This window comes from Syngnathoides biaculeatus, chromosome 12, assembly GCF_019802595.1.
Source record: "Syngnathoides biaculeatus isolate LvHL_M chromosome 12, ASM1980259v1, whole genome shotgun sequence".
In the NCBI taxonomy this organism is placed as follows: Eukaryota; Metazoa; Chordata; class Actinopteri; order Syngnathiformes; family Syngnathidae; genus Syngnathoides; species Syngnathoides biaculeatus.
In genome coordinates this window covers 6,484,556-6,511,289 of record NC_084651.1, presented here as the reverse complement: position 1 = coordinate 6,511,289, position 26,734 = coordinate 6,484,556, and the positions used below count along the sequence as shown (strand labels likewise).

At 43.1% G+C, this 26,734-nt stretch overlaps 1 protein-coding gene across 6 annotated transcripts in view; it reads right to left on the bottom strand.

Moving 5' to 3' along the window:
* The window catches only part of ebf3b (EBF transcription factor 3b), a 118,415-nt gene that overhangs the window by 90,199 nt on the left and 1,482 nt on the right, over nucleotides 1-26,734 (bottom strand). For all 6 annotated transcript variants that reach the window (XM_061836982.1, XM_061836985.1, XM_061836983.1 and 3 more), the window contains exons 3-10: nucleotides 25,206-25,297; nucleotides 22,474-22,566; nucleotides 20,070-20,202; nucleotides 5,827-5,965; nucleotides 5,457-5,613; nucleotides 5,288-5,351; nucleotides 5,151-5,206; nucleotides 3,585-3,658 (exon numbers count right to left, since the gene is read on the bottom strand). In XM_061836982.1, coding sequence (XP_061692966.1) covers nucleotides 3,585-3,658; nucleotides 5,151-5,206; nucleotides 5,288-5,351; nucleotides 5,457-5,613; nucleotides 5,827-5,957 — 482 coding nt within the window. In that variant the 5' untranslated portion in view covers nucleotides 5,958-5,965; nucleotides 20,070-20,202; nucleotides 22,474-22,566; nucleotides 25,206-25,297. The remainder of the gene's footprint in view (nucleotides 1-3,584; nucleotides 3,659-5,150; nucleotides 5,207-5,287; nucleotides 5,352-5,456; nucleotides 5,614-5,826; nucleotides 5,966-20,069; nucleotides 20,203-22,473; nucleotides 22,567-25,205; nucleotides 25,298-26,734) is intronic.

Sequence of the window (26,734 nt, the reverse complement as noted above, 5' to 3'; positions counted from 1 at the left end):
TTTTTTTTTGTCCTGCTCGGCAACAAAACGGCGATGAAAACATCGCCTCCCCAAACCCAGCGTGCGTTTATCGAGTGGCTGCCATGCATGAGGCTAGCTTGACTGCTTGCATTGATGTTGATAGATAAAAAAAAAAAAAAAATGTGGAAAAACAACATGTTGTGTTGTTTGGCTTATAGCGTTGCAGGGGAGATGATGCATGGGGGGGGGCAGGGGGGGGTGGAGGCAGGGGAGTCACTTTTCACAGCTTCAGCTTTTGTTTACCTCTAATTGCCAAGCTGCTATTTCTGAGGGAGATGCAAGGTGCCACCCTCAACCAATATTTCTGCGAGGCATTTATCAATTATGGCCTCAAAAGCACTAATCTATCTTCCACCACATGTTTCAGCCGCAAAACACCAAACTCCCCTTAACCCCCACCCCCTCCTACCACGCCAATCCAGAGCTCGCAGCTAGCTGACTCTCACACATCCTTTGATTTGAACATGAATTAAAAAAAAAAAAGGCAGAAATAAACAAATTCATCATCCGGGCTTCCATTTGAAATGAAAACTCATGAGAATAAGATTGATTTCCGCCATATGGTGCAGGAAACCAAACAAAGATTTGTGCAAAGATACTGTTGGGCCAGCTCAACAGCTTTTTTTAAAAAAAAAATAAAAAAAATATATATGCCTGATTTACAGCAGCAATAATCATTTTCAGAGCCCGAAGAAATTAAAAAGATGTCATCTTGGACTAAAAAAAAAAAAAATAATAATAAAAAGGTTACTGCACTCTTATCTTGTACTTTTTTCTGACACCCCCCCCCCCAAAAAAAAAAAACACTCACTGGGCAATCAAAGTTATACATGCACAATTAAAATTACGACAACTCCAAAATGACACCGTTACCAAGACAATTTATGATTTTTTTTTTATGGCACTGAAGTTAGTATCAAGTGCACTTGGACAGCGATAACGTACAAGCGCCCTTCAAAAAGTCAACATTGTCTCGTTAAACACAGCAATCGGGTCGAGTCGGACCACTGCCCATATTAATAAGAAAGATAACGGTAAATAACGTGATTTTAAAATCCTCGCTCACGTTGAGCAAATATTCTAAACGCTCATAAGCGTCGTGAAGTGGACTGCGAGTTGAGCGTTATTATCATTTATAAAGTCACATTTTCTGACGGTCACGCTGTGGACCTTGATCTTATTAATCAAAAGCGTTTGCGAAAAAGACGCGCATATAGCGACACCATTAGTCCCGATAGCTCCTCTCATTGCAGAAAGAAAAAAAAAAGGAAGTCTCGGTCTCAAACACACCGCACACATTATTAGCATTTATGTAATATTTACTGTATATCATCGGAAAGCTGCGATCACCGCAGATCAGAATCATAAAAACCCATGCAACGTGCAATTTTTCCCACGTGCAGCGGCCAAAATATTAAGAACACCTCACACCTGGGTCCAGTTCACTTCCACAATCACAATAATCAACGTATTATCAATACGTGGCGATCAAAAGTAAGCATATTTAACGTTGAGCGTAAACGCGCCTCAATACGCGGCTGAAAACTACAAATATAAACTTACTGTTTGTTACGTGCGGTGTCAATCAAAAGTCAGCAACCTTTTGAGAAATGCTGTTGCAGCACTTACAGGCAGTAAGTGTATTATAATGACTTCACTAGCAATGGTGTGAAAGGTCGCATCGTTATCCGTGGCAATAATTATGTATGACCAAAATATTAGGGACAGCTCTCAGCTTGATTCAATACGCTGGTGTCCATGTGTTTGTCTACACTACCCCAAACTGCAATAAGAAATACATTAAAAAAAACATATTGCAATGTTGTTGTTGTTGTTGCATCAAGTGATAATCAAGGTCTGCCTAATGTATATATAAAATCATAAATTCGCTGTACTGCTTTTATGGTGCTATAATGACAGGCAGTCAAAATATTGGGAACAACACTCAGTGTGATTCAGTACAACAGTGATCAACATCAAAGTGAGCATTTATGTAAATTACACTATAGAATACTACATTGGCTATCAATGGGATTCAGGGTCCTATAGTTATTGATAAAAAATAATACAGCTATGCAAATCCTAAAAGGCAGCCATAATATTAGGAACAGCTCTCAGCACGATTCACTTCACTTCTGCAAGCTCTCAGACAACAGTAACATAAATATTGTTACATTGGACCTCAATCAAAAGTCAACATGAATAAAAGAAATTTACCATTACACCAATTGTCATACAATTATTGATAATACATAACAGGCAGCCAGATTATTAGCAACCGCTCTGTCAGCGTCACACAATACACTTCTTGAACACTAATGCAAACTACAATAATTTACAGGTTTTTAAATTAAGTGAAAACCAAAAGACCACATTATTACCTTGGGGGGTGTAATAAGGTCACTGTTAATAAACTCCAATTAAATTATATTTTTAGAAACAATATTGTCATGCAATGCAAGTCCATAGACAGCCGAAATTTTAGCGACAGTAGTGAACTTCTACGATCAATACAAACTGCAATAATCACCATAGTCCTTACTGCATATTTTTAAAAAATATATATAGTGTAATATCATCATCGTAACATAGTCATTAAAATCACAATAGGCAACATTTTGGGAACAACAATACACCTGCAAGCAATGCAAACTACAATAATAGCCCTATATTGTACATCATACAAATCTAACTGGTCTCATATATTGATTCATAACAGCAGGCAAATTATTGGGAACAGCTCTCAATGCGATGCAATATGTACACTCAATGCAAACTGCAATAATAAACTTATAGACCAATATAATGGAACGTCTTCTAATCAAAATATTAGGAACAGCTACAATTCTACACCCAATGCAAACCACAATAAGCATAATGGTGTATATTAGTAATGTAACTACTCTCTACGGGTCTATTGGTGATTGTTTTAAATTAATACTGCTCACATAAAGGCATTTTTATGTTTCTTTTTTTTGGCGGGGGGGGGGGGTCACGTGTGTCGGATCTCAGGTGTCCCTAATGTAATGTCCGTGCAGGATATTCCGAGTGTGACAGAGCAAAGTGATGGATGCGTGTACAAATTGAGTGTGAGTGATGAGTTTATGCAAGGTGGGGAGGGGATGGAATGGGGGGGGGGCAAAGAAAGAGCATATGATGCATGCACTTTGCAATTGAAACAATTCAACAATAATCATAAAAAAAGAGGAGGTGGGGAAGGGGGGGGGGTTCGAATATGTATGGCACCGCAACGTGAGAGGCGAATGCGTGCGCAAATGAGTGCGCAAATTGCTAAAAGGCTCGCTGATCGCCGCTGACAGCTGGGATCAAGTGCGCCACACCGCCGCACTCCCCCAAAAAATGCGAATACGAACAATCATTAAAGAGGAGACGCAGAGACGTATGGAACTGCATGCCTGTCGTTTAAAACTTGCCGCCCACTCTCTGGGATGCCGGCAAAATGGAGTTGAGTCACAACAGCGGATGAAAGAGGAAATTTGGGGGAAATTCACAATATCAGACGAGGAGAAAATAAAAAAAAAAAAATAAAATAAAAATCTTACCTGCACATGATTTCATGAGTCAGGAGAACTCTGCACATTTCTGGATTCTTGTCTTGGCCCTCATAAACTATGGCCTGTGTGGGAATGCAACAAAAAAAAATAAAAAAATAAAAAATACAATCGAAATATTGGAAATACATCACTCATCACATACACCGTCATAATATTTAATCAATGTGATTTTTTTGCACGTTTGACAACACACGCACAATTTTACGTCCACAAATTGTGCATTCGTGAAAATATATTAACAGCAGACTAACATAAAAATATCACCCCCCCCAACAACTCGTATTGATGAATTTCCAAATACTAATACTTCCAATGTGTATTATTTTCCCTGCCATTTAATCCACTTAAAACGGACAGACTGACAGGGGCGCGTGTATGGTTGGGGGGGGGGGGTGTAGTAGTGGTGGTGGTTGTGTTGGGGGTGGAGGGGAGGTATTTTCGCTCCAATAGAAGTGTCATCAATATGCTTATAATCTGGGGATATTTGGGGGAAAGTGTTAATGGGCAATCTGTTGTTTATTTTTGAGCCGCTAACAATGATCTTTTCTGTGGATAAAACGCGGCTGTCTGGCGGTGCACGCTCGAGTAATTTTTGAGCATTGGCTGAAACAGATGGCGTGGAGCTATCAGTTCTGCCGCCCTCCATCCCCTCCTCCTCATCACCATCCTCATCCTCATCCTCCGGTTTCTAAGGAGACCTCGTTATTCTCCACCGGCACCTTTCTAAAATAATAAGAAGAAGAATAATAACTTTCCACTCTAATATCATAAAGCAATTTGCAGTCGTTGATTATCGTATAAATGTGGATTTTAATTTCAATTGCATTTTTTTGTAGTGGTCTAAAAAAAGCCATTAGAAGTGTTTTTTTTTTTTTGTTTTGTTTTATTTGATTTGATTTTTTCCATTGTTCGATTATCCTTATTGTATTTGATTTATGTGGCCGTTTTGCAGCCGAGGAAACAGAAATCCATAAATTGCTTGTTCTGCGTCATTGGCTCGCATCATTGGCGTAGGAACGCGCGCGCGTGCGTGTGTGTGCGTTTGTGTGTGTGTGTGTGTGTGTGTGTACGGTGGCCCCGTCGTCACATCACGTCACGGCTCTATTTTATTTATTTTTTGTTCTATTTAATACATGAACAATAAATAAACTACCAACATCTTAAGTTTGTTTATGAATTTCCCCACCACCACCACCACCCCCTAAAAAATGGACGGCGTGCGGCGTGTATTTACCCTTCACCCAAAAAAAAAATGAAAACGCGCATGTGATAAATATAAGATGGGCAGCATTTATTTTTCCTCTTTTTCCTGCTATATGTTTCACCCCACCCTCCACCCCCACCCTGGGCGAGAAAAGGGATCATATGGAGCAGACGTCCTGTTTCAATTTTTAATGTTGGACAAAGTGACTCTCGCAGGCTTTCGGCTTCTGCTGTTACATATTATATGGATTCTTTATTTTTATTGTTTTTTTGGTTTTTTTTGCCTTACCACCCCACCCCCGCCCCTTCATGCATGCACGTGCCCCCCCACCCCAGTCCAATGCAACTTACCTGCTTCGTCATCGAATCGATTAGCCGAATGTAAAGATCCTGCTCTGTTCTGACGCCTGAACACAGGAAATGGATTTAAATACAAATGTAGATGAGAATTATTAAATCTTACAATATCCTGTCGTGTTGCCACTCACCGTTACTGTACAATAACTGTAGTTTGTAATGTATCCCATTGTTGGTTTTTTCACTGGTTGGCTCCTGTAAAGGTGGGAAGAAAAAAAAAAGAGATAAACAAAAAATCAGATTTATAGTGATTTTATAGATCTCTCTCTATATTTTTTGTGATTATTTTTCCCCCCTTACTTTTTCTTTCTCCACAAAATCGACGAAAGCCGTCCTCTCGATTTCCACAGGCTGTCCCTGCCTGTCGTACAGCGCCAGGACGAAGTGGAAGAAATTGGACTTCCTGAGGTTGGACGGGGGCTGCTTCTCGTAGTGCGCCCGGGCCAGGCCGACTCCACTACGGGGGGGGGGGGAGAAGGCGTAAAAATAAAATGTAATTTAAAAAAAAAAAAAAGTTGAATCTCGGCGGTTGGACTTTTTTGGTTTGTGGAAAACGTTTCGTGTCTTCCACAAACCAAAAGAGTCCATTTGCCGAAATTCAACTTTTAGAAGGATATATTTGCATTTTTTGGTGGGGTGGGGGGTCGTGGGGGGCCACCGGCAATGGTACCTTTGCGCGGCCGTGTTGGCGTCCACGACCCCGGCCGTGTGCATCCACGAGCGCACCGAGTTGAGCCCACCGAGCGGTTCCTCCTTCATGGTCGTGCCGCCCCGCGGTATCGTCTCCTGAATCCCAAACATCGAGCCTCCTGCGTTGAGTGGGAAAATTTACCCACGGATCCAAAAAAAAAAAAAAAAAAAACTAAAACAAAACAAAAAAAATCACAAAAACACTAAATAAAAAAAAAAGAGTCAAAGGTGGAAGTGGATGAGAGGAGGAGGGGGAGGGGGTAAAGGGTCCACACCACGCGTGTCGCTTATCCGTCCGAAAGTCCACGCAGGTCCGCTTTCCCTCTTCACTCCGTCCGGTGTGAAAAAATCTCAAAAGTGCTCGAGTGAGTTAAGAGAGATATCCGCACACGCGAGCGTCAATAAAAAAAAAAAATAGATGCAGTATTATTGTTTTGTTTTGTGTGTGTGTGTGTATGGAGGAATACAAAAAATGATTGTGTTCGTGGGTGATGCTGCTCTCAAAGTGGACACATCCCCGAAGCACCGGCGTCCAAAACCTTCAGGACTTGATGGGGGGGAAGAAAAAAAAAAAAAAAAAAAAAAAAAGAAAGCCCCACTCGTGACGGCGGCGGTGGGTTGCGGGGGGTGGGAAAGGTGCCTCTTCTTGTTCTTCTCCAAACACTGATCGCCAGTGGAAGGTGTTCCACGCTGCACGCGAGATGTGGAAGTGGCGGAGGAGGAGATGAGGGGCCCCGTTCGCGTCTTTCGCTGGTTCGCTGTCGTTCGCGTCGTGGCGTGGCGCACGCTGGATGGGAACATGCAAAACTAAGCCCTCTTTCCCCGAGGACTGCACTCTTTCCCGGGAGCCAAAACTCTAAACCCACGGGAGTGGGAACGTCACGGGATGACGTGGCGTCGGGGGGCGGGGCTTTGACCATATACGGCGGCGTGACGCTTCCTGTTTCCAAAGCGCCGAGCGGCGGAGAGATTTGCCTGGTCCGCTTTTCAACACCTCTGCTATTCCGTTGTAGGCCCTTCCAATGTGGTGAGTCGGATTTTTTTGGTTTTTGGTTTTAATCATCCTATATATGGAATACTAAAAATTAAAAAAAAATTACAAATGGAAGAATTAATCCAAGTATCACGTGCAAAATAAACAGTTGTAATTGGAATAACCCCATCATTCACGTGAGCAGTCACGGTCATAAATCATGCTTTGATTGTCTTGTTTTCTTTCATTATTTTACTTTTTTAAAGCAGTATAATTCAAATGTGAGTCCCGCACCAAAATTACACTTGCCAATGTTAATATTTATTTTCTACACGCAAAAAAAGGTCATTTGAATTGACCCAATACGAACATGCATATGATTAATGTGTGATTATTCTGAAGGTGACCATTATGTCATATGTAACGCATTTTAATCCTGCATATGTTCAAATTAAGTACTTTTTACAGCGTCGCCTGCTTTTATTACACGCAAGTGGCGGAAAATCAGTAATAATAAGACACATCTTCATCTCTTTTTTTTTTTTCTTGAAATCTGTCTTGCATGCTCCTCGGTCCGAGCAGTTCGCTTCATTAGTGGTGAAAAGGAGGATGAGGAGGAGTAGAAGGAGGAGGAGGAAGAGGAGGAGGAGGGATGGCTTCTTCATCCTGAGCAATCTATCTCGCCGGTGCTGAGGGTTAATAGCTGCTGCCAAAGATAAGTGAATTATAAGCTGTTGCTTTCACCTCGGCGCAAATCTATTGCCAAATTGAGCTTTTCACACACAGGCACGCACGCGCGCCCAAAATATGAATAATAATAAAACACCGCGTGAAAATAACGACAATATTTTTTGCGCTTATTAAAAAGTTAACCCGTGATTACACGCACTTTTTTTTTTTTACCCCTTTTGAATCCGATTCTTTTTTTTTTCCCAAGGCAAATCCTCTTTAGAGATCAGATACTGTTGACTGGAGGGGAGCCGCCACGCGCACGCGCGCACACAATGTGTCGGTATAACGGTGGACCTTCTTTTTTTTTAAGCGTATACTATTTGACAACAAATGCAGCTGGCCCCCGCTCGTTGTGGACATATTAGCGGTGGAAATGAATGCAAATCTGTGTGCTGCAGCCATCTGGACGTGCAGAGAGGAAAGAGGGGCGTCAGTCAGCTGAGCCCCCTTTTTTCCGACTCTTGCTGCACGGCGGTGTGGTTTTCACCCATGCAAAAATCAACCGTTAATACAAAAAGTGTAATTATAAACATGTTTTTTAAAAGAGGAAGGGAGACGGAAAATAGCACGTGACCCCCAGTGTCTCCCACTTTTTTTTTTGCGTTGACCCCGACTGATATGAAGTCAAGCTCCCAATGAGGGCTTCCGGTGTGTGCAGCAGCACAACCGGGGTGGCGCGCGGGCGCGTGTGTGTTGAATTTACGGGGCGAGGCACCTTCACGATTCTCCCCCCCCCCCTTCCATTCCACCCACCCCACCCCGAAATTTGCATGTAAATGGCCGACATCAGCCTCCGCGCGTGCCAGGGGCCAGCGGGCCTCCCAGATGTCGCCGCAAAGTCAATCAGGCGGCCGCTGGCCAGCTGTCCACCGCAGCCGCACGTTGCATCTGCAGCGCCATCACGTTTAATATTTGGATCTGCGTATTTTGTTGTCGTTTGCCTTAAAACAAACAAAAACAAGGCGCTTTCGTCGCAGCTCACCTGCATTGTGACGTATCCTTTTAACGATTCTTAATTCTTCTTCGTGCAGGGTTTCTTTATTAAAGGGATCTTTTGTCGATTAATTATTAATTACATGCACGCCCACAGTTCCTTGCAAATTCTTAATGATTAGAGAGGCAGCCCACGCAGCAACCTTACACCCCCCCCCACATCACTGCAAACTATATTTTTGTTATTGATTTTTTAAAACGGTAAAATAGGTCTTAGCTTCATATTTTGGATTCTTTTTTTTAATGATCGTTTCTTTCGCCAGAACGTATTTTAATATGATGATTTAGCCATTGGTGCGTCTTAAAATTATTTCGCCCCAAAATAGTTTCAGGCAAAGATTTGCATTCATTTTTAATGCTCATCCTGTCACTAAAACACATTTCACTCAAATGAACTTGTAATTGTTTATGCCACCTAAAGCATTTTTTTTTTCAAAATACATGTTAATATTTGGATTTGTAATCCTTGGCATATTTTAATGCGATCTTTGCATGAATTTGTAATTCATTTTTTTTCCCCACCACGATTGATATTGTAACATTTGATTTGCCTTTTTAACGAGCATTTTGCCATCTTTCTTGTATTAAATATAACATTTTCATTGAGTGTCGAAGATGATTTGCCAATGTCTTCTTTCCCTCAAAACAGATTTCACTCTAATCTTTTCATTGATTCCAAATGTTGCCTCCCCCCCCTACCTCCAAAACATATTTTTATTCTAAAATGCGCATTTTAAATATGACGTTCGCGTGTTGATGTTTTATTTTTCTTTCACCACAATCACGTTTTATTACAATAATTTTCTCGCGTTGATAAAACATTTTGGGGTTCATTAAAATAAAAGCGTTTCACATTTAGCTCACAATTAAAATGAAAGGATTCCCCCCGTCCACGCGCACGGAACAAATTAGGGTGAGACATAAAAGTGACAAATTGTGGAATATTTTTGGGCATTTTTTTAGCACGATAAAAACATATTATAGGCATGAGGAGTGATGGGATCGATTTTCGTCGAGCCGATAGACGGACAGCGCCCCTCTTTGGCAACATTTTTTTTCCCTCCCACTTCCACGAGGAGCCAAAATCTCGACGTGGATTTTTAGCGAGGAAAAAAAAAAAGACCTCCTAAAATAAAGGCTAATATGTATTTTTATTTCTTCACAATTATTATTATTACTCGGTTTGAAAGACGTTGTGGCCATATGAAATTTAATGAAAAAGCCTAATTGTGTGTAGCGAGGCCAGGGAGACACGCGTGGGGAATAATATAAAATCAGAATTATTATTATTGTCGTATGTGGAGTGTTGTGACGTCACATTCAGTGACCAACTTCTATTGTGTCCACTGGTGAGTTGTGACAAGGGCATCCGTACGTGTGCGTGTGCGCGCGCGCCATTTGCATTTCCATTCTGATGTGGAAATGATGACTTTTTTTTTTTTTTATACCCGCGCGCGCTTTCGAGCCTCGCGGCGTAGTCTGTGGGCGAATTACATTTTAAAAGAAGGCGAGAGAAATTAAATAAGAAACCGAGACCACTTCAGGGCTATTAACATCTAAAATATCCCCTGGAAATTTCCACCGAAATACACATGACCAAAAAAAAAAAAAAAAAAAAAAATACCCAGGGTGCCATCACGCTCATGCAGACCCCTCCCTCCTCTCCCCCCCCCCCTTCAATCCAATCTTGGTGGTGTCCATCACCGCGTTGTGGAACCATCCGGACTGATTTAAATAAAAGTTCGACGTGTTTTTTGAGTGGTGTCAAAGAGGGAGAAGTAATAAATAGTGATTATTCAGCCATAAATGGAAACATATTAACTTGAAGCCTCGATGAAAACTCCCAAAAGGTCACGTTTGAAATCTCGCCACCGGGGCGGGGCTGCGGTCACGTGTCTACGGTATGTAATCATAAGCGACAAAACACACCAAACGTCAAAAGCGGCTGTAAACAGAGTGCAACAAAGTGTCCTAAAACGGGGGTGGGCAACCTACGGCCCATGGGCCACAAGCAGCCCACGCAGCAGTAAAGTTCAAAAAACAAATAAAACCTCGGAAAAAAAAATGTTGAGAAAAGTCCAAAACATTCAACCCACGAATGCTTACAATATATAATCACAAACATATGTTTGGGTACTTGCATCTAATTGTTTTCATTCAGTTAGGATAGGAAAAAATTTGCCCACCTCCTCGATTTAAAAAAACAAACAAAAAAAATGTCCGAGTCATGTATACAGGTTAGAATATGAGGTGTGTGTGTGTCAGAAAAGTTCCAAGACTGTTTTCCCTTCGATGTGGACCAGACGATCGGCCGGCGCGCCCAAAAAGACACCCCGCGACGGTTGCTTCGTTCAGTGCGCGAGAAGAGGTGATCGCCGTGACAACCCACCCTCTCACAACACCCCCCCCCCCCAGCTCGCCGCAGATCCTGGCCGGGAAGAACATCCCCAGACGTGATTATCTTCCCCCTATCTGAATTCCAGCAGACGCGTTTTGAAGACCCGGACGACAACAAGACGGCCACGACGACAGAGATGGTGAAGATTTTTCCAGAAGCGCACGAAGACGGAGCAGAAAAGCCACGGAAAGCGCGTCGGGATCCAGGCGGGTTACTTACAGGGGGGGGGAAACTTAATGGTTTACATTTGAAAATGTGTCTTTGGGGACAGCAGTCCTGACACATTTTTCCGACGCACCTTGTATAGATTGACGTTCGCTCGGTGAGAATCGAATGATTAACTGCAAAGGTACTGGCGACGGCAAAGGGTTATAAAGTATGAGTATTGGTAGCTTTAAAGTTGCCTATGAGTCATATTTGTGTTTTCAGGAAGAAGAAAAAATGAACAAAAAGACTCCAGGTGTCTCAATACAACCTTTGCAGATCACTATACTATACACGTTTTTGTTTTTGATGTTGTAATAATAAGTTAAAAAAAAATGGGTCAGGCAATTATGATAACAAATGTGTCCAAGCTGCTCAGTTAAAAACAAAAAAAGGCTTATGACTGGTCACATCCTGGTCACGTTCAACTAATTATTAACAGTAAATACTGTAAGTGACTTCTTTTGTACACTCTGACAATATTCTAATGCGATTTGAATTAAAATCAGGCCTCCACTTATCGTCGCTTCTTCACGTACATCATTTCATCACGATACATCATTAACATCAATGTGGCGCTAATGAAGCCACCTCCTTCTGATTTTTACACCCCCCGCCCCAGCGCGACTTCTTGCACTCCTCCGTCGGCATCCGCGCCAAACGGCGAGCTGCGTGGCTATTAACAGAAACGTTAATTGTGATGTCACGAGAGCGGGAGTCAAGGTGAAAGCTACACGGCGAAAAAAGAAGTGCCCGCTAAAAATAATCCAGCAGCACACAATGATCCTGCAGTCGTGTTAGTGGCAAGGGACCTTTTTTTTTTTCCAAAGAGGTGGGGGGGGGGAGGAAGTCAATGAATTGGAAAGCTTCATTTTTGTTGTCTTTGTTTCAAAAGGCCTTGTTTTTCCCAGCAAATTGTATAATGCTGCTCTTTGTTCTACACTCCACATGAATAGCTTGTCCTGAGCGAGCACACAAACACACACTGAGGAACTGATCATCTCCAAAAAAAAAAAAAAAAAAAAAAAGAAAGAAAGAAAGAAAAAGCAACGCCCTGATGCTCACTTGGCCTACTTTCCAGTGGGAAGGGGAGCGCCATTCCGGGGAGGGGCGGCCGCAGGAGAGCGCGGAGGATGTTCTCGCACTCTGGGAAAGACAGCGAGAGTGACGCGCGTCAACATCTTCTTCCCCGAGCACGTCCGCCCCCGCTCGCTTCCTGTCCTCCTTGTACGACGGAGTTCCCCGTTTACGACGGCAACGCGAGACGAAATCTGTACGGCGTCGTACTCTCACAAGAAGCCCCGCTGACGCAACAGTCGCAGTCCGCAACCTCAAAACGTGGCAATGATTCCCTGCTAAATTGCCTCTTTGCATTTATTTCAGGACACCAACCCTCTGCTGTTCAATGCTTTTGTGCACTGGCGGCCAGACCCCTGTCTAGGGTAAAAGTATTGCTTTGGTGCCATCTGGTGTGTAGAAGTTATTTAGTCCGGTAATTTTAAAATAAAAGTGTTACCTTGATTCACAAGAGCCCCGACTCGGTTGATTTATGAATTTAGCTTTGTGTTGCGTGCAGGATTTGACTTAGCTTCAGGAAGTCTGACACATTTTTTTATAAAGTATAACACAATACATCCATCCACTATCTTTGACGCTCATCCTCACGAGGGTCGCGGGGAGTGCTGGAGCCTATCCCAGCTGTCACGGGTAGGAGGCGGGGTACACCCTGAACTGGTTGCCAGCCAATCGCAGGGCACATGGAGACAAACAACCGCATTCACGATCACACCTAGGGGCAATTTAGAGTGTCCGATTGATGTCGCATGTTTTTGGGATGTGGGAGGAAACCGAAGCGGCCGGAGAAAACCCACGCAGGCACGGGGAGAACATGCTAACTCCACACAGGCGGATCCGGGATTGAACCCGGGGTCTCAGAACTGTGAGGCCAACCCTTTACCAGCTGATCCACTGTGCCGCCCAACACAATACAGTCCTATTTATTATTAAAACACTATGAAAAAATAATTGGTGTATCAATTCATTTTGATTGACACAGATGACTGGCGATGGGAGTGATTTGAGTTACGAGCATGAAACAACTAATTCTGCAATTTAAGGTGCCACTGTGGTGCTTTGCTGCCATCTTGTGGCGACTACAGGCAATTATTTAAGGCGTTTGCATGAGGCATAAATGAATGACAGATTTTTCCCATTTGGGCATGATCCTTTAAATTTATGTTGTGAATAGTTCGCTGGGGGGGGCACTTTATGTCGGCAGCATTGTATAATGAGGAACATTATCATTTGAGTAGACGGGCACCCTCGCAAAATAAAATTGCAATTTGTGAAATTGTCGGCAAAATCGGAATGGGGCGATCATAGCGCTATTTGCTGGACAAACGTGAAAGTCAGCGGAATGCGTCCTCAGTTTAGTCGACTTTCGACTATTCGACTTTTGTCAGGAGACACCGCGGTCCATTGTTCACTCAAATCTTGCGCTGTAGCGATGTCACAATCAGGGTGAATAAATAATAAAGACTACAATAAAACAACAATCAAACGAAGAACAATATGTTCCTTACAGGACAAACCTCCTAACCTCAAGGCCTCGGTGGTGCCGTAAACTGCCGACGCCCTTGCAATTCTTTTTGGACTTTTCAATTCAGAACCGTACAGAAGCTTAACGCCCGAGCTAAAAAGGCGTCCGTTTCCTGTCGGATTTGAGCAGCATTAGGAAGCGCGGCGCACGCCATCTGCTCCGCCTGTTGATCGATAGCACGACAGGTCTTCGCCGCCGCTCATTTTAGGCCTTCAGGTGGGGGCTCGGGTTACACAACACCGGGGTCGACGTGGGGTGGGACCGGACAGGGGGGGTTGGGGGTGGGGGGGGCTCGCGAGTTTGGCTCGACAGACTTTCCGCGAGGACCGGCTTGATAATCTGGGGCTTGGTGTACAGCGCCTAACCAAATGTCGACATCTGTGAGGGTGCGCGCGAGGAAAAGCTCCTCGGAGGAAGAGGGGATCATCATCTTAGCTCTCCTCACCTTCAAGCGCGCCCGTCAGGCTTTAAGAGGCAGATGAAGAAATCCTAACGCAAACACGGCGAGTCCGGTTTTCACCGCGTGCGCGACACCGAGGCAAAGGGCACCCTTGGCGGATCACTAAAGGGCTTGACTTTTCGCTGCCCCTGGATGTAAACATTCATGTGTCCGCATACGCTCAATGTATATGAGGCGGCGTGCAAAGTTTTTCTTCCAAAAATGGAAGGTTGCAAGGGCCGCTTTGAAATCCCTCACCTTTGATTTATGGACAGTAACACGCGAAAAGCAAGCTGAATCTAAGACAACCTTGGCAGACAGCAGAAAGTGGCGCTATTCGAAATTTTGCTGCTGTAACAGCATCATGTTTATTCATCGAGGTGTCGTGAATAAAAGTGATTTACTTTTTTTTTTTTTTTCCTGTCGTCGTAGACCAGGGGTGCTCAATGCGTCGACCGGTCGACTGCGAGGCAGTCTTGGTCGATCGTGGGACGGCGTTCCCAAAAACAAAAAAAATACGTCAGCAAATGTTCCCTCTACACTCCCTAGTTTACCTTAACCCCCCCCCCCCCCGCTCTTAAAGATGTACACTCATAATTACAAATGTTACAGTACGTACGCAGCCCACCAATGTGTTTTATAATGACAGCGTCCATCCCCGCTGCTTTAGTTAGCAACACAGTCTGTGGCACGTAGAGCAAAAACGAGCTCGACGTGCTGCTTACGTTTACTTTCGATATTAATGGAGAAAGTTAAAAAAAAAAAAAAATCATGTTTTTTTTTTTTTTTTTAAGATGCAATGACTGTCGGAGTATGTGAACAATCGAAGAAAAAGTGGTTAAACTGGACGACATTTTCTCTTTTCCAAGTGAGGAAGGTCTGGTCTGAAGCCAAAGTAGAAAGGATGAGACTGTGTAATTTTAAAATTCCACCAAGCACAGACAATACAGTGGACAATAAGCTAATTCTGTATTTTAAATAAAGGAGGCAACATAATCTTAAAACGGTTTGGGAGCATCATCATCATCACTCCAAACGTTCCCACCCCCACCCCACGTCGCCTGTAGCTCGCAAGAGGCTAGCTGCTTGAAAAGTAGATCTTGAGGTAAAAAAAAGTCTGGGCATCCCTGATCTAGACACACCGCTAAGAATAAATTGTATCATGTGGATCGCTGTGATAGTCAAAAAATAAAGTTCCGAAGAATTTGACCCAAGGGTAACATGGACAGGCCGAACAGGAGAGGTCCAAGAACTGGGAGCATCATCATCATCATCATCCCCCCCATTGGTAGCTTGCGAGAGGCTGGCTGCTTGAAAAGTAGATCTTGGGGTAAAAACCCCTGTCGGAGACAATATTTTTCAATGGTTGATTTTAGCATATGCCGCGGGTAGCAAATAAATGGACAGCGGGCTGCAAACGGCTCCGGGGCCGCGGTTTGGACACACTCGATATGTCCGCACAAACGCTGCACTTTGTTTGGGTCTTTTGCTCCGCGGCGTGCGCAAAAGTGACTTTGACTCTCCTGAGGAAAAGTTTGAGCATCTGTTCCGCCGTGTAGTCTTTGTGGAGAAATGAAATATTGAACCGATTGAGTGCGCCATGAATGTTTCACTCGCACGACGCCGATGCCGATGATACGGGGGAGCGCCGCCTCGCACGCGCGGTCCCGGCGTGTTGTTGTTGCTTTTAAGTGCGCCAGATTAGCACGCCACAAAGGCGTTCCGTTCAGTTTAGCGGCGACATGCTCCTCTAACGGCGGCGGCGACGGCGACCGCGCAAACACACGAGATACGAAAAACGCATTCGAGTGTTTGTGGTCATCTTCTGGCGTGAAAGAGCTCATTGCTAACATGAATATGAACACGTTATAACTGAGGGCTTTATGAGACGCACTAGTGAAAAAAAAAAAAAGTCATTTTAAGAAGGTAGCAGAATTGCCGACAAAAAGTTACGTGTCAAGACAAATTAATTTGTGGGTTACTTTGTACTTTCCTACAAAAGATAAATAGTACACGAGGGGTAAATCTGAGGGTTAATTAGTAGGATTTGCCATGAAAAACTGCAAAGACTAATGTGCTGTTTAGTCAGCACGATTTATTACAAAAAATCATTTGGACAAAACTGACTAATTTGTGGGTCACAATGTCGAATTTATTGTTTTGCAAAACTAGTTTTATAGGACTTCTGACAATTAGGACTTTTGAGTGTTTTTATGATTACTTACAAAAATCTATTTGATAGGAAACTTGATTGCATGTTTTCTTCCAACAAGTAAATAAAAAGAGGCTAATTTCAGAGGGTTTTTTTTATTAATATTATTAGTTATTTCTTCTAAAAAGTCATTAGTAGAAAGCTCATCTGCGCAACCATTTTTTTTTCTGTAGAAAATGGACGCAATCAGATTGTTACTTCCGAAAAGTAATTAGTAGAAACATAACTAATTTCTGGGTTGCTTACAAAAAAGTAATTAGTAGATAAATGACCAATTTTGGGTTGGATTTGCTACAAAAGATAAGATAGTAGACCAACATACCAAGTACCAACGTACTTGTGGGTAAGTAGGATATCTTTTAAAAAGTAATTAGTACAAAACCTGAGACATTTTTGGGGGGTTATTTACATAAAAAAAAATGGAAATCTGTCAACTTTTTGGGTAACTTACAAAGAGTAATTAGGAGATGGCTAATTTTGGGTTGGTAGGATTTCTTATAAAAGATAAGCTAGTAGAAAGTGACCTACTTGTGGGTTAGGAGGATATTTTTCAAAAGTAATTAGTAGAAAATTGACTAAATTGGGGGTACAAATTTAACAAATTTGTGTTAATTAATGGATTTCCTGCAAAATTGGCGTGTTTCTTAGTGAGATGAAAATACAATATGGAATGTTTTCAGGCTGGTATCATTGTAGCCCAACACGTCTGCTGTGTTTGTGCAACATAGTCAATTCCAAAGATTCTGCTCAAAGTTTTTGTACAACTTCCCACGGAATTAGCCATGCGATCCAGATTCTACCGACTAGCGCCGCTCCGGCCGCTCACGTTCGCTCCCGCTATCGCAATTGTTCCCCGTTAGCGTTTGGCTATCATCGCGGAGACGATAAAATGGTGCCGTGAGTCGCCTTTTGTGCGTGACGCTAGGAGAGTTCCGTGGCTAAAAGGCAGAGACAAAAGCCAGAAGGCGCCACGGGTATAAGGTTCCGCCCGGCGACAATGGCCAAAGTTTCAACTTGCAGAGGGGATGGGTGTAACTTTAACTGGAATTGTGCGGATCAAAGCCCGGCAAACAAAGTGGGTGGAAATGCTGCGGGAGAGCGTCTGCGCTCCGGCGAAGGCCAGCCGCAGACCCCGGGTCCGCCGATCCGGGCTAATTACCCACACTCTGTTTTTGGTTAAAGGCCAGGCCCTAATTCAACATTAGAAAGCGAAAAGCTCTCCGTCTTAACCATAAATCCAACAAAGGCTGATTAATTCACAGCCGCCACGAACGCAGTCAATTTTGTATCGCATGTGAAACATTCATTGCTGCCTCTTGCTGTCTTTGGGAGCGGAATTATTCAGTGGCGCTTGTTCAAATGAGAGAGGCGGCCTTGGAAACGCGCGAGGCTTACGGCGAGCCATCAGGTGAGCGCGCGTACGACGCCGACGTGTAACCTTTACACTGCGCTTGAACCCGCACGTACAAGTGTTATGAAAGGTCCCTGTGGCGCGGCGCTCCTCTCACATGGATTTGACGACTTGCCACTTTATTAGCTGCTAAGCCCCCCCATACGTGTTCTGTACGGGGATGGTGGTGCGGGGGAGGATGGGGGGGGGGGGGCTATGTTATGAGCCGGGATTCTCATTGTCTGCTGGCGTTATTAGAAGGGAGAGTGTGCAGCACTCTGTTCCACACACCCGCCAATCCAACAAACAGCACCCCGAGAGGATAGGCCGCCTGTTTCGAGGCGTGCTACGAGTGCAATTTAACCCATCTTATGTACAATGTGATCGCTTTACAAGGACACGCTTTCTGCAAAGGATCCGCGTCTAATATTTCTCCTCAGTGTCATTCATTGATTGTTTTTTTTTTTTTTTTTTTACTTTTTCAGAATACATTAGGTGCAAAGTCCAAATAAGTCTGTAGACAAAAAAAAGGGATTCAACTTACAGAAAAGCTTAATAGAACGGCATCAGAATTCAACATGCAACAAAAAAACTAGTTCAATTTCATTGAATGTTAAATCAGTTGCAATTACAAGGGTAGGAGCTGCATAATACTTTTACCAGGAAATAGTTGGTGGCCTTCACTGTGTCATCACATCTTGCAAGGGGAGGGTAGGGGGGAATAGCAGTTGAATAATAATAAGTGGGATACTGCCATCTAGTGCACATATAACTGCACCGTATGTAAAAGAAGCCAAAGAATATAACCGATGTAACATTATTAGCAGCGGTGTGCCGCGCATTTGGAACCTGGGCCTTCGGCGAGGGCGTAGCAGCCTTAATAACACCTAGATCAACTCACAAAAACAATATTCATCTAATAACGTATGACAAACACATAAAAGATGTAAGTCAGACGCATAACACTCACCGGAGATGATGCTGAATATTACATGTATTAATGCGTGTCTTTCCAAATTTAAAAGTCGTCACTCTGATTCTGAGCGCCTTTGGCCTCTGTATTCTTAATTTGGTAAAACCATAAAGGACTTTTTAGACACGAGATGTCCTAATAAATGTTTGAAAACATTTTTAAACACTTGATCACAATTTCAGTTAGCAACGAGATCTCAAGAGTCTCTCTTTTTTAACGTAAACTATTACACAAGTGGAAAAATTTGTTTTTTACTAAAAGTAGGCTACCAGCAAGAAAAATACTTTGTTACTCCAAGTACCACCATCACAACCAACATTCATATAAATTAACAACAAGAAGGTAGTTTTGTTTCTAAAGTGTGTAATATTACTTTAAGCCACTGTAACATTATGCACAGTTTGACCATTAACAATGCACTAAAACGTGGGCGGAAACAACTGTGCTTAAATAATTATTCAATTCAAATGCACTGCATATAAACCGTTCATAAAAGTCTGACCTAAATAAAATGTTTAAAGGCGAACCGTTGTGAAAGATTAAAGACAAATGTGTTGAACTTTAAAGTTTAAATAGAACTCAACTGTATTTATTCAGGCAGCGCTTCTGTCGCTTGCCACTCAATGGAGCTTGTGTACCACTTTTTTTTTTAACAAAGTGTCAAAAGAAGTTAGCTACTGTTTTTAACAAAAACTGTATACATGCATATAAAAGAAGTTAACCGGTAAAATGCTATAAACGTAAAACACTCCACGTTTGATTAGAAGTGATTAGCGGCTAACGTTAGCATTTGCGGCGCTGTCCAACTTCTGCTCCCGCGCATATTTGTGATTTCCTTCTCGCAAATTCTGGGCTGTAAAAATATTTGTTTGGGGCCATCCTGTGGCATTTTGGTGCAAATGACATGAAGTGAGCGGAGGAGATTCATTTGTCATGTACTTTGCCATCATCATGTGGCATCCATTGACACTGATGAACTTTTTACGGGGGCCTCAATAACTTGTGGATTTTCGCTGTGGAGAATAACGGGGGTGCACCATATTCTTGTCTTTTTTGGAATAATAAAGCTGGCAAAAAGTCAAATAAATAAAATACAATCCTAGTAAACAGTTGCTAGCTGAAAAAAATATGGTGACATCACGCATGATGACAGATTAACTTTTGTCGCCAATTTTGCGCACTTCTACGTGGAACGCGGAGGCTCCGCTGTAAAATAAATAAACTCTTACTTTATTCAGCATTTGGGGTTTGACACCAGAGTGAGTCGAAAGTGGAAGAGAAAAAAAAAAGAAGAAGGAAAAGAGGCTCACATGAAGGGTGGAAGCAGCGGCGCGTCCTCCGCGTCTGACCTCCGGTGATCTGCGCATGCAAATTGTATCAAGGACCTCAAGCGCGCTCATCTGCTGGGTTTTCTGGCTTCGAGCTCGCCAAGGCGGATGGATGCTATAGAGACAACACAACCAAAATAATAAAAATAATGAAAAAAAAAAAAAAAAGCAAGAGTGCTGAATAATTAAATGTGTTTGTCTTTTGCTCCTCTGTGTGTGCGTATGCGCCTGGACACAGCTTCATGCCCCTGAGCACAGCAATGGTTCGTTTTAAAAACTGTCTGATGGACCAAACATGGGGGAGGGATGTGTGTATCTGGAAGGTGTGTATGTTTTTGCAAGGTGAGCCGTGAGGTGGTGTGTGTGCTTGTGCATGTGTGTGCGCGTAAAGGCAAGCGAAGTCAAGGGGAGCTATGTGTGATTTTACTGGGTTACTCCATACAGCCATCCGTTTTCTTAGCCGCTTATCCTGACGAGGGTCGCGGGGAGTGCTGGAGCCTTTCCCAGCTGTCAATGGGCAGGAGGTGGGGTACAACCTGAACTGGTCGCCAGCCAGTCGCACTCACAATCACGCCTAGGGGCAATTTAGCGTGTCCAATTAATGTTGCATGTTTTTGGGATGTGGGAGGAAAGCCGAGGGCCCGGAGGAAACCCACGCAGGCACGGGGAGAACATTCAAACTCCACACCGGCGGGTCCAGGATTGAACCCGGGTCCGCAGAACTGTGAGGCCAACGTTTTCCCAGCTGATTCACCGTGCCGCCCTTCATACAATTACTTACAAAAGGTAAATCGTAGAACACTAACTAAACTCTGGCTAGTTGGATATCCCACAAAAGGCCATTAGTTAACCCAGACTAATTTGCGTGTATGTGTATCGGGGGGGATTAGTTTGATCTCTTACCAAGACTAATTAGTAGAAAACTGAATCTTTTGTGGGTCACAAAGTAGGATTTCTTACAAAAAGTCCAAGTAAAATTTCAATTTTTGAGTTAATTAGGATTTCATACAAAAGTATTTGGTGGAAAAATACACATTTAGTGGATTACGTCCACTTGAATTATTGTTGGGTTACTCACAGAAAAGAAGTACAGTGGTGCCTTGAGATGTGATTCATTGTCCGGTCATTTTTTTTGCTTTGACGTGCGACCAAATTATTTCATATTTTCAATGCTAGGACCGCATGGTGGGAGGGAACTAAGGCAACTCGCTTCACAATGAGCAACAGTTTGGAAGGGAATGAGCGAGTCTTCAAAACAGATCCTTCAAAGTGTTGGCGCTCCCTGTTAGAGTTTACTCTCAAACTTAAAACAAACAATTTCTGGTCAGGTAGGTGGGGGAAAAAAAACAAACAACAGTCCATTTAGCATAGCACTAGCAAACAATATAAAACGCCATAGCCGAGCTAATGAATAGCGCTGGTTTTGCAGTGTAACAATCCTTTAGGCAATGGATTTTGTGAGACAAAGGATTGCGCAACACATGTAAACAATACTGCACCTTATAGCGGTGTAACTTGTGACCATCTCCATCTATATCTATACGTTTGTTTTATCCCGGGCGGCACGGTGGATCAGCTGGAAAGCGTTGGCCTCACAATTCTGAGGTCCCGGGTTCAATCCCGGCCCCGCCTATGTGGAGTTTGCATGTTCTCCCCGTGCCTGCATGGGTTTCCTCTGGGCACTCCGGTTTCCTCCCACATCCCAAATAAAAAAAACTGCAACATTAATTGACCCTCAGGTGTGATTGTGAATGCGGCTGTTTGTCTCGATGTGCCCTGCGATTGGCTGGCAACCAGTTCAGGGTGGACCCCGCCTCCTGCCCGTTGACAGCTGGGGATAGGCTCCAGCACTCCCCGTGACCCTTGTGAGGATAAGTGGCTAAGAATATGGATGGATAATTGCAATGTATAGTGAATTAAGTCTGTAAACCCACAATGAAGGCCCAGGTAGCAAAAATGGACGGACGGATGGATTATCCCGCCCGCAGGTGGCGGAGACGCACACAACAGACGAATCAGCACAAAGTCCATGAAACTGAAGCAAACAATATGAAATAAAATGTTACATTCTATTGTGTTTTGATAAAGAACACATTAATGACATGTCCATGTATTTCAATGCAGAACGATGATTTGACACGTGCACGTTTTGAGTTACGCAAAAGAAATGAAGAAATTAAACTCGTCTCTCAAGGTAGGTAGAAACAAGACTAATTTGTGGTTAGTACAAAAGGTAAATAGTTGAAAATGACCTGTGTTGAAATGCGTAAGAGGTGAATGAATGACTTTTATAAAGTTGGGTTTGAAAAACATCAACAATAGGTGTTTTGTGTGTCAGCGATGCTTTCAAAAAAAAAAAAAAAACAGAAAAAAAAAGTCAATACACCTTCATTTTGCCCGCGCTGGTAATGAGCCATATTTTCCTCGGAAAATGGCGTCTTCTCCGGAGGCGGCGTGTCTGCTGACTGTGGCCCTGATCCTGGATGAAACAGAAGGCTCACCAATCAATCTCTCCAGGTTGCCCACAGCCAGAGAAAGCAGCTGCACCACATGTTTGCCCGGCGCCGCAGCGACACGTTAGCATACGGCCCGGTGCAGGAACCGTCCGCGAGCAGCCTCTAGCTGTCTTATAATGAATTCCCGGCGGGATCGGGAACTATCAGAGTCGGTGGTGTTACTGGAGGCTTGGAATAAAGTCAACACCTCTCCTTGTACCTGATGAAGCTGCAGCGCTGCAGCCAGCGAGCGAGCGAGCGAGCGAGTGCCGCACACCCACAATTCACACTGAACTTTAGGAGAAAAGCGAGGACAAAAAAAAAAAATCCAATACGCGCCGGTAATTAGGACGGGCCGCTCGTTACGGCACAACATTTGGGAAATGCGCGCGAAGTCCAGGGTTTCGGTTTCCCCTCGCACCCATTGTCAAGGCAAGACAGATTCATTCAAAGATTCATTGTTGCTTACGTGCGTCATTACACGGTTAAGCTGCTAAATCGCGAGTTTGGAAACTAAAAGTAGGGAACCTTCTCGTTTCTGATCTCGACGGCTGAGCTTTTTTTTTGTTTGACAACCTTGCTCAAGTCAAAATGAATATGTTGGCCGAAATCAATCTGACTCGCAGCAGCCGCATTATCAATCTTACGCTCCAGCAAAAACTGGCAGGGGAGGACTTGCAGCTATTGACATTCGACTGTGAAGCTTCCCTTTAAAAATCCGAGGCAGCCCGACCATTTTGGGTTGTCATGATCTCCTCGGCATTATGTTTGATTTTTTTTTTTTTTTAACTCTTATTGTCATCATCATTATTGCTAAGTTACAGAAATTTTTCAGGGCTGTGAAATTTCTGTTGTGGAAAAATATGATTGTCACAAAACCTTTATTTTTACATCGGGGTAGGGGTCTACTTGGCAGTTTAAAGGGCAAATCCAGTGCTTTGCATGAACAGTGTATCCAATAGGTCATGTAATATGTGCCCTATTTTGACAATGCGATGTTAAATCCTCTCTCATTTAATAGTGTTTTGAGAAAATTTTTATCGACATTCACAGATTTTCAGGGGTGCTGCCATTTTTGCGAGTCACATGACCTACATGCGTGGATGTGACGTTTACCGTGCCGCAACAATGGCTTGATTACTTAGGACATAATTTATGCCTAGCGCCGATTTCTCTTGTTTATCCTCACCTGATGAAGAAATGGCAGTATCGGTTGATCGGGAAGACGGAGGAATACTTCCATACAGATTTGAACCTGTGGCTGTAAATAATGTTGAATATTCGGATGGTTCTTCGGGCGGAATGACGCGGAGTCTGACTACTCGGAGGGCTACACGCGACATAAGTGCGTAAACAAAGACCCCCGGAGCTCCGAAGAACCCTCCACGGCTCCCGGGGGCCTTTGTTTACGCACTTATGTCGTGCGTAGGCCTTTAGCCTAGCTTCGGCGTCCAGGGCTAACGGCCTCGGCCGCCTGGAAGCTCGGCTCGCGTCCCACCGCCACAGCTCGCTCGTCAGACTCTGCGTCATTCCCGTCCGAATATTCCGAACCATCCGAATATTCAACATTGATTATAGCCACAGGTTCAAATCTGTATGGAAGTATTCCTCCGTCTTCCTGATCAACCGATACTGCTATTTCTTCATCAGATGAGGATAAATACGAGAAATCAGTGCTGGGCACAAATGGTGTCCCATGTAATCGAGCCTTTGTTGCGGCATGTAACACGTCACATCCGCGCACGTAGGTCATGTGACTCGCGAAAATGGCAGCGCCCCTGAAAATTCGTAACTGTCGATAAAAATCTTCTCAAAACACTATTAAATGAGAGGATTTAACATCACGTTGTCAAGATAGATTACATATTACATGACCTACTGGATACATTGTTAATGCAAACCACTGGATTTCCCCTTTAATAGCCTTGCGCGGCGACCGGGCATCCTACACCACGGCCGCTCAATACAGCCGGACGCGGGTTTTACGCCAGCGGAACGTAGAACATGTTTTGACTGCAATTCGGCAAAGCCAAGAAGAACTTAATGCGGACTAATAATAGCGTGACCTGGCAACGCCTATGTGAATTTAAAAGATTTTTTATTTTTAAATCAACAAGGAAAACGGCATCAAAAAACCATCGAATTGGAATTGGCTTGAACGTAAAGTCGGCAATGAGTACCTGCGTAACCACATTTGTAAAATCAAGGAACCGGGCAAGGCTGACTACGTGCTATGCCACCGAGATATCAAGTACGGCTCAAGCGGGAGGACGAGTTTGGTGGACCACGTACAAGGAAAAAAAAAACATTCCGAACTAGTGCTACTGAAATTGTCAAATTACAGATTACAGATACAGGAAGATATAATCATTTTTGAAATAATTTTGTTTAGATTCTGATTAAAATTTAAGACGTTAGATCAGATTGTATGTCATACACATACACCCCTTAACTTTCCTCAGAATTTCTCTTCCTCATTTGACAGCCCTGTTTATTGTAAAAATGAACTGCGGAGTCATTGAAGTTATCCTGCGTGTTTTAGATATGTGCTTAGTGACCGTGGGTTTTCAAGAAGCTAACGCTAATCTCCGTGCCGAATAAAACTCAATGCAGCTCGGCTTACCTTTTGGTGTTTCTGCATGATTGTTTTTCCGACAATGCACAGTGCGGTTAAGCGGCCACATGCCAGACATCACTTGAAAAACCTCAAGAAACCTGAAAAAAAAAAAACACAAAAAAATATTTTCAATATTTTGTTTGAAAAATTTAGGAAGGGCGGCACAGTGGTTCCGCTGGTAAAGCGTTTGCCTCACAGGTCTGAGGTCCCAGGTTCAATCCCAGACCCGCTTGTGTGGAGTTTGCGTGTTCTCCCCGTGCCTGCATGGGTTTCCACCCACATTCCAAAAACATGCAACATTAATTGGACACTCTAAATTGCCCATAGGTGTGATTGTGAGTGCGGCTGTTTGTTTCAATGAGCCCTGTGATTGGTTGGTAATGCGTTCAGGGTGTACCCCGCCTCCTGCCCGTTGACAGCTTGGATAGGCTCCAGAACTCCCTGTGACCCTTGTGAGGATATGCAGATAAGAAAATGGAAGGATGGATAAATATTTAGGAAGCCTTAAGTTCCAGGATGTTTCAGTTCTAAGTTGCCGCATGTAGTCACTAAAAGACTGCAATCGGTTCCGTGCACATATAATTTACAAGTGAAAAGTGTGTCGTCTATTTATATTTACATAAACAATAAAAATATATTCAAATCCAGCTGATGTGCAACCTTGTCTTTGCAATAAAACCAGATGCAAATAAATCTATCAGAATGTTCCGGTTTTTTCTTGGTACTCTTTGCAAATATGTTTTTCACTCACTCCAGCTTCTTCTTTTTGTTCCTTAAATTCAATATGAGCGGTTGCAAGTGTAACCAGTGAAACATGTGCGCACGTTTTCTGCAGTGTTGTCTTTTGTACGCTAGGTGGTGCTAATTGACCGTAAAATACAATCGCTTGCAAGGTGTCACTGTATTAGTTATGCATTTTGTTCCTTGTTAAATAAAATCTATTCATCATAACACTAAATACTTAATACTCACGTGGATACCGCTACAAGGTGGAATTGTTATTAATTTTGCAATCTGTATGTTGCTGCTGTGGGGATGTTGTTATGGTTACTACTGTACACCTTTCTAAGCGTAATAATAATGAGAATCATCACATTCTAAATCAGGTGAGTTATGTAAGCCCTTGACAACTAGCGTGGTCTAACTTCCTTTTTGACATTTTGGAGGTGTGATTCCGATTAAGTGCAATAATGGACTGCCACTATATGTCAAAATTGGAACTAAACATTGATTTCTTCTTGATTTCTATCTACAGTGAAGAAAATAAGTATTTAAACACCCTGCTATATTGCAAGTTCTCCCACTTAGAAATCATGGAGGGGTCTGAATTTTTCATCGTAGGTTCATGTCCACTGTGAGAGAGATCATCGAAAAAGAAAAATCCAGAAATCTCAATGTATGTTGTTTTTTTTTTAAACGATTTATTTGTGTGATACAGCTCCAAATAAGTATTTAAACACCTGAGAAAACCAATGTGAATATTTGGTACCGTAGCAATTACAGAGGTCAAACGTTTCCTGTAGTTGTTCACCAGG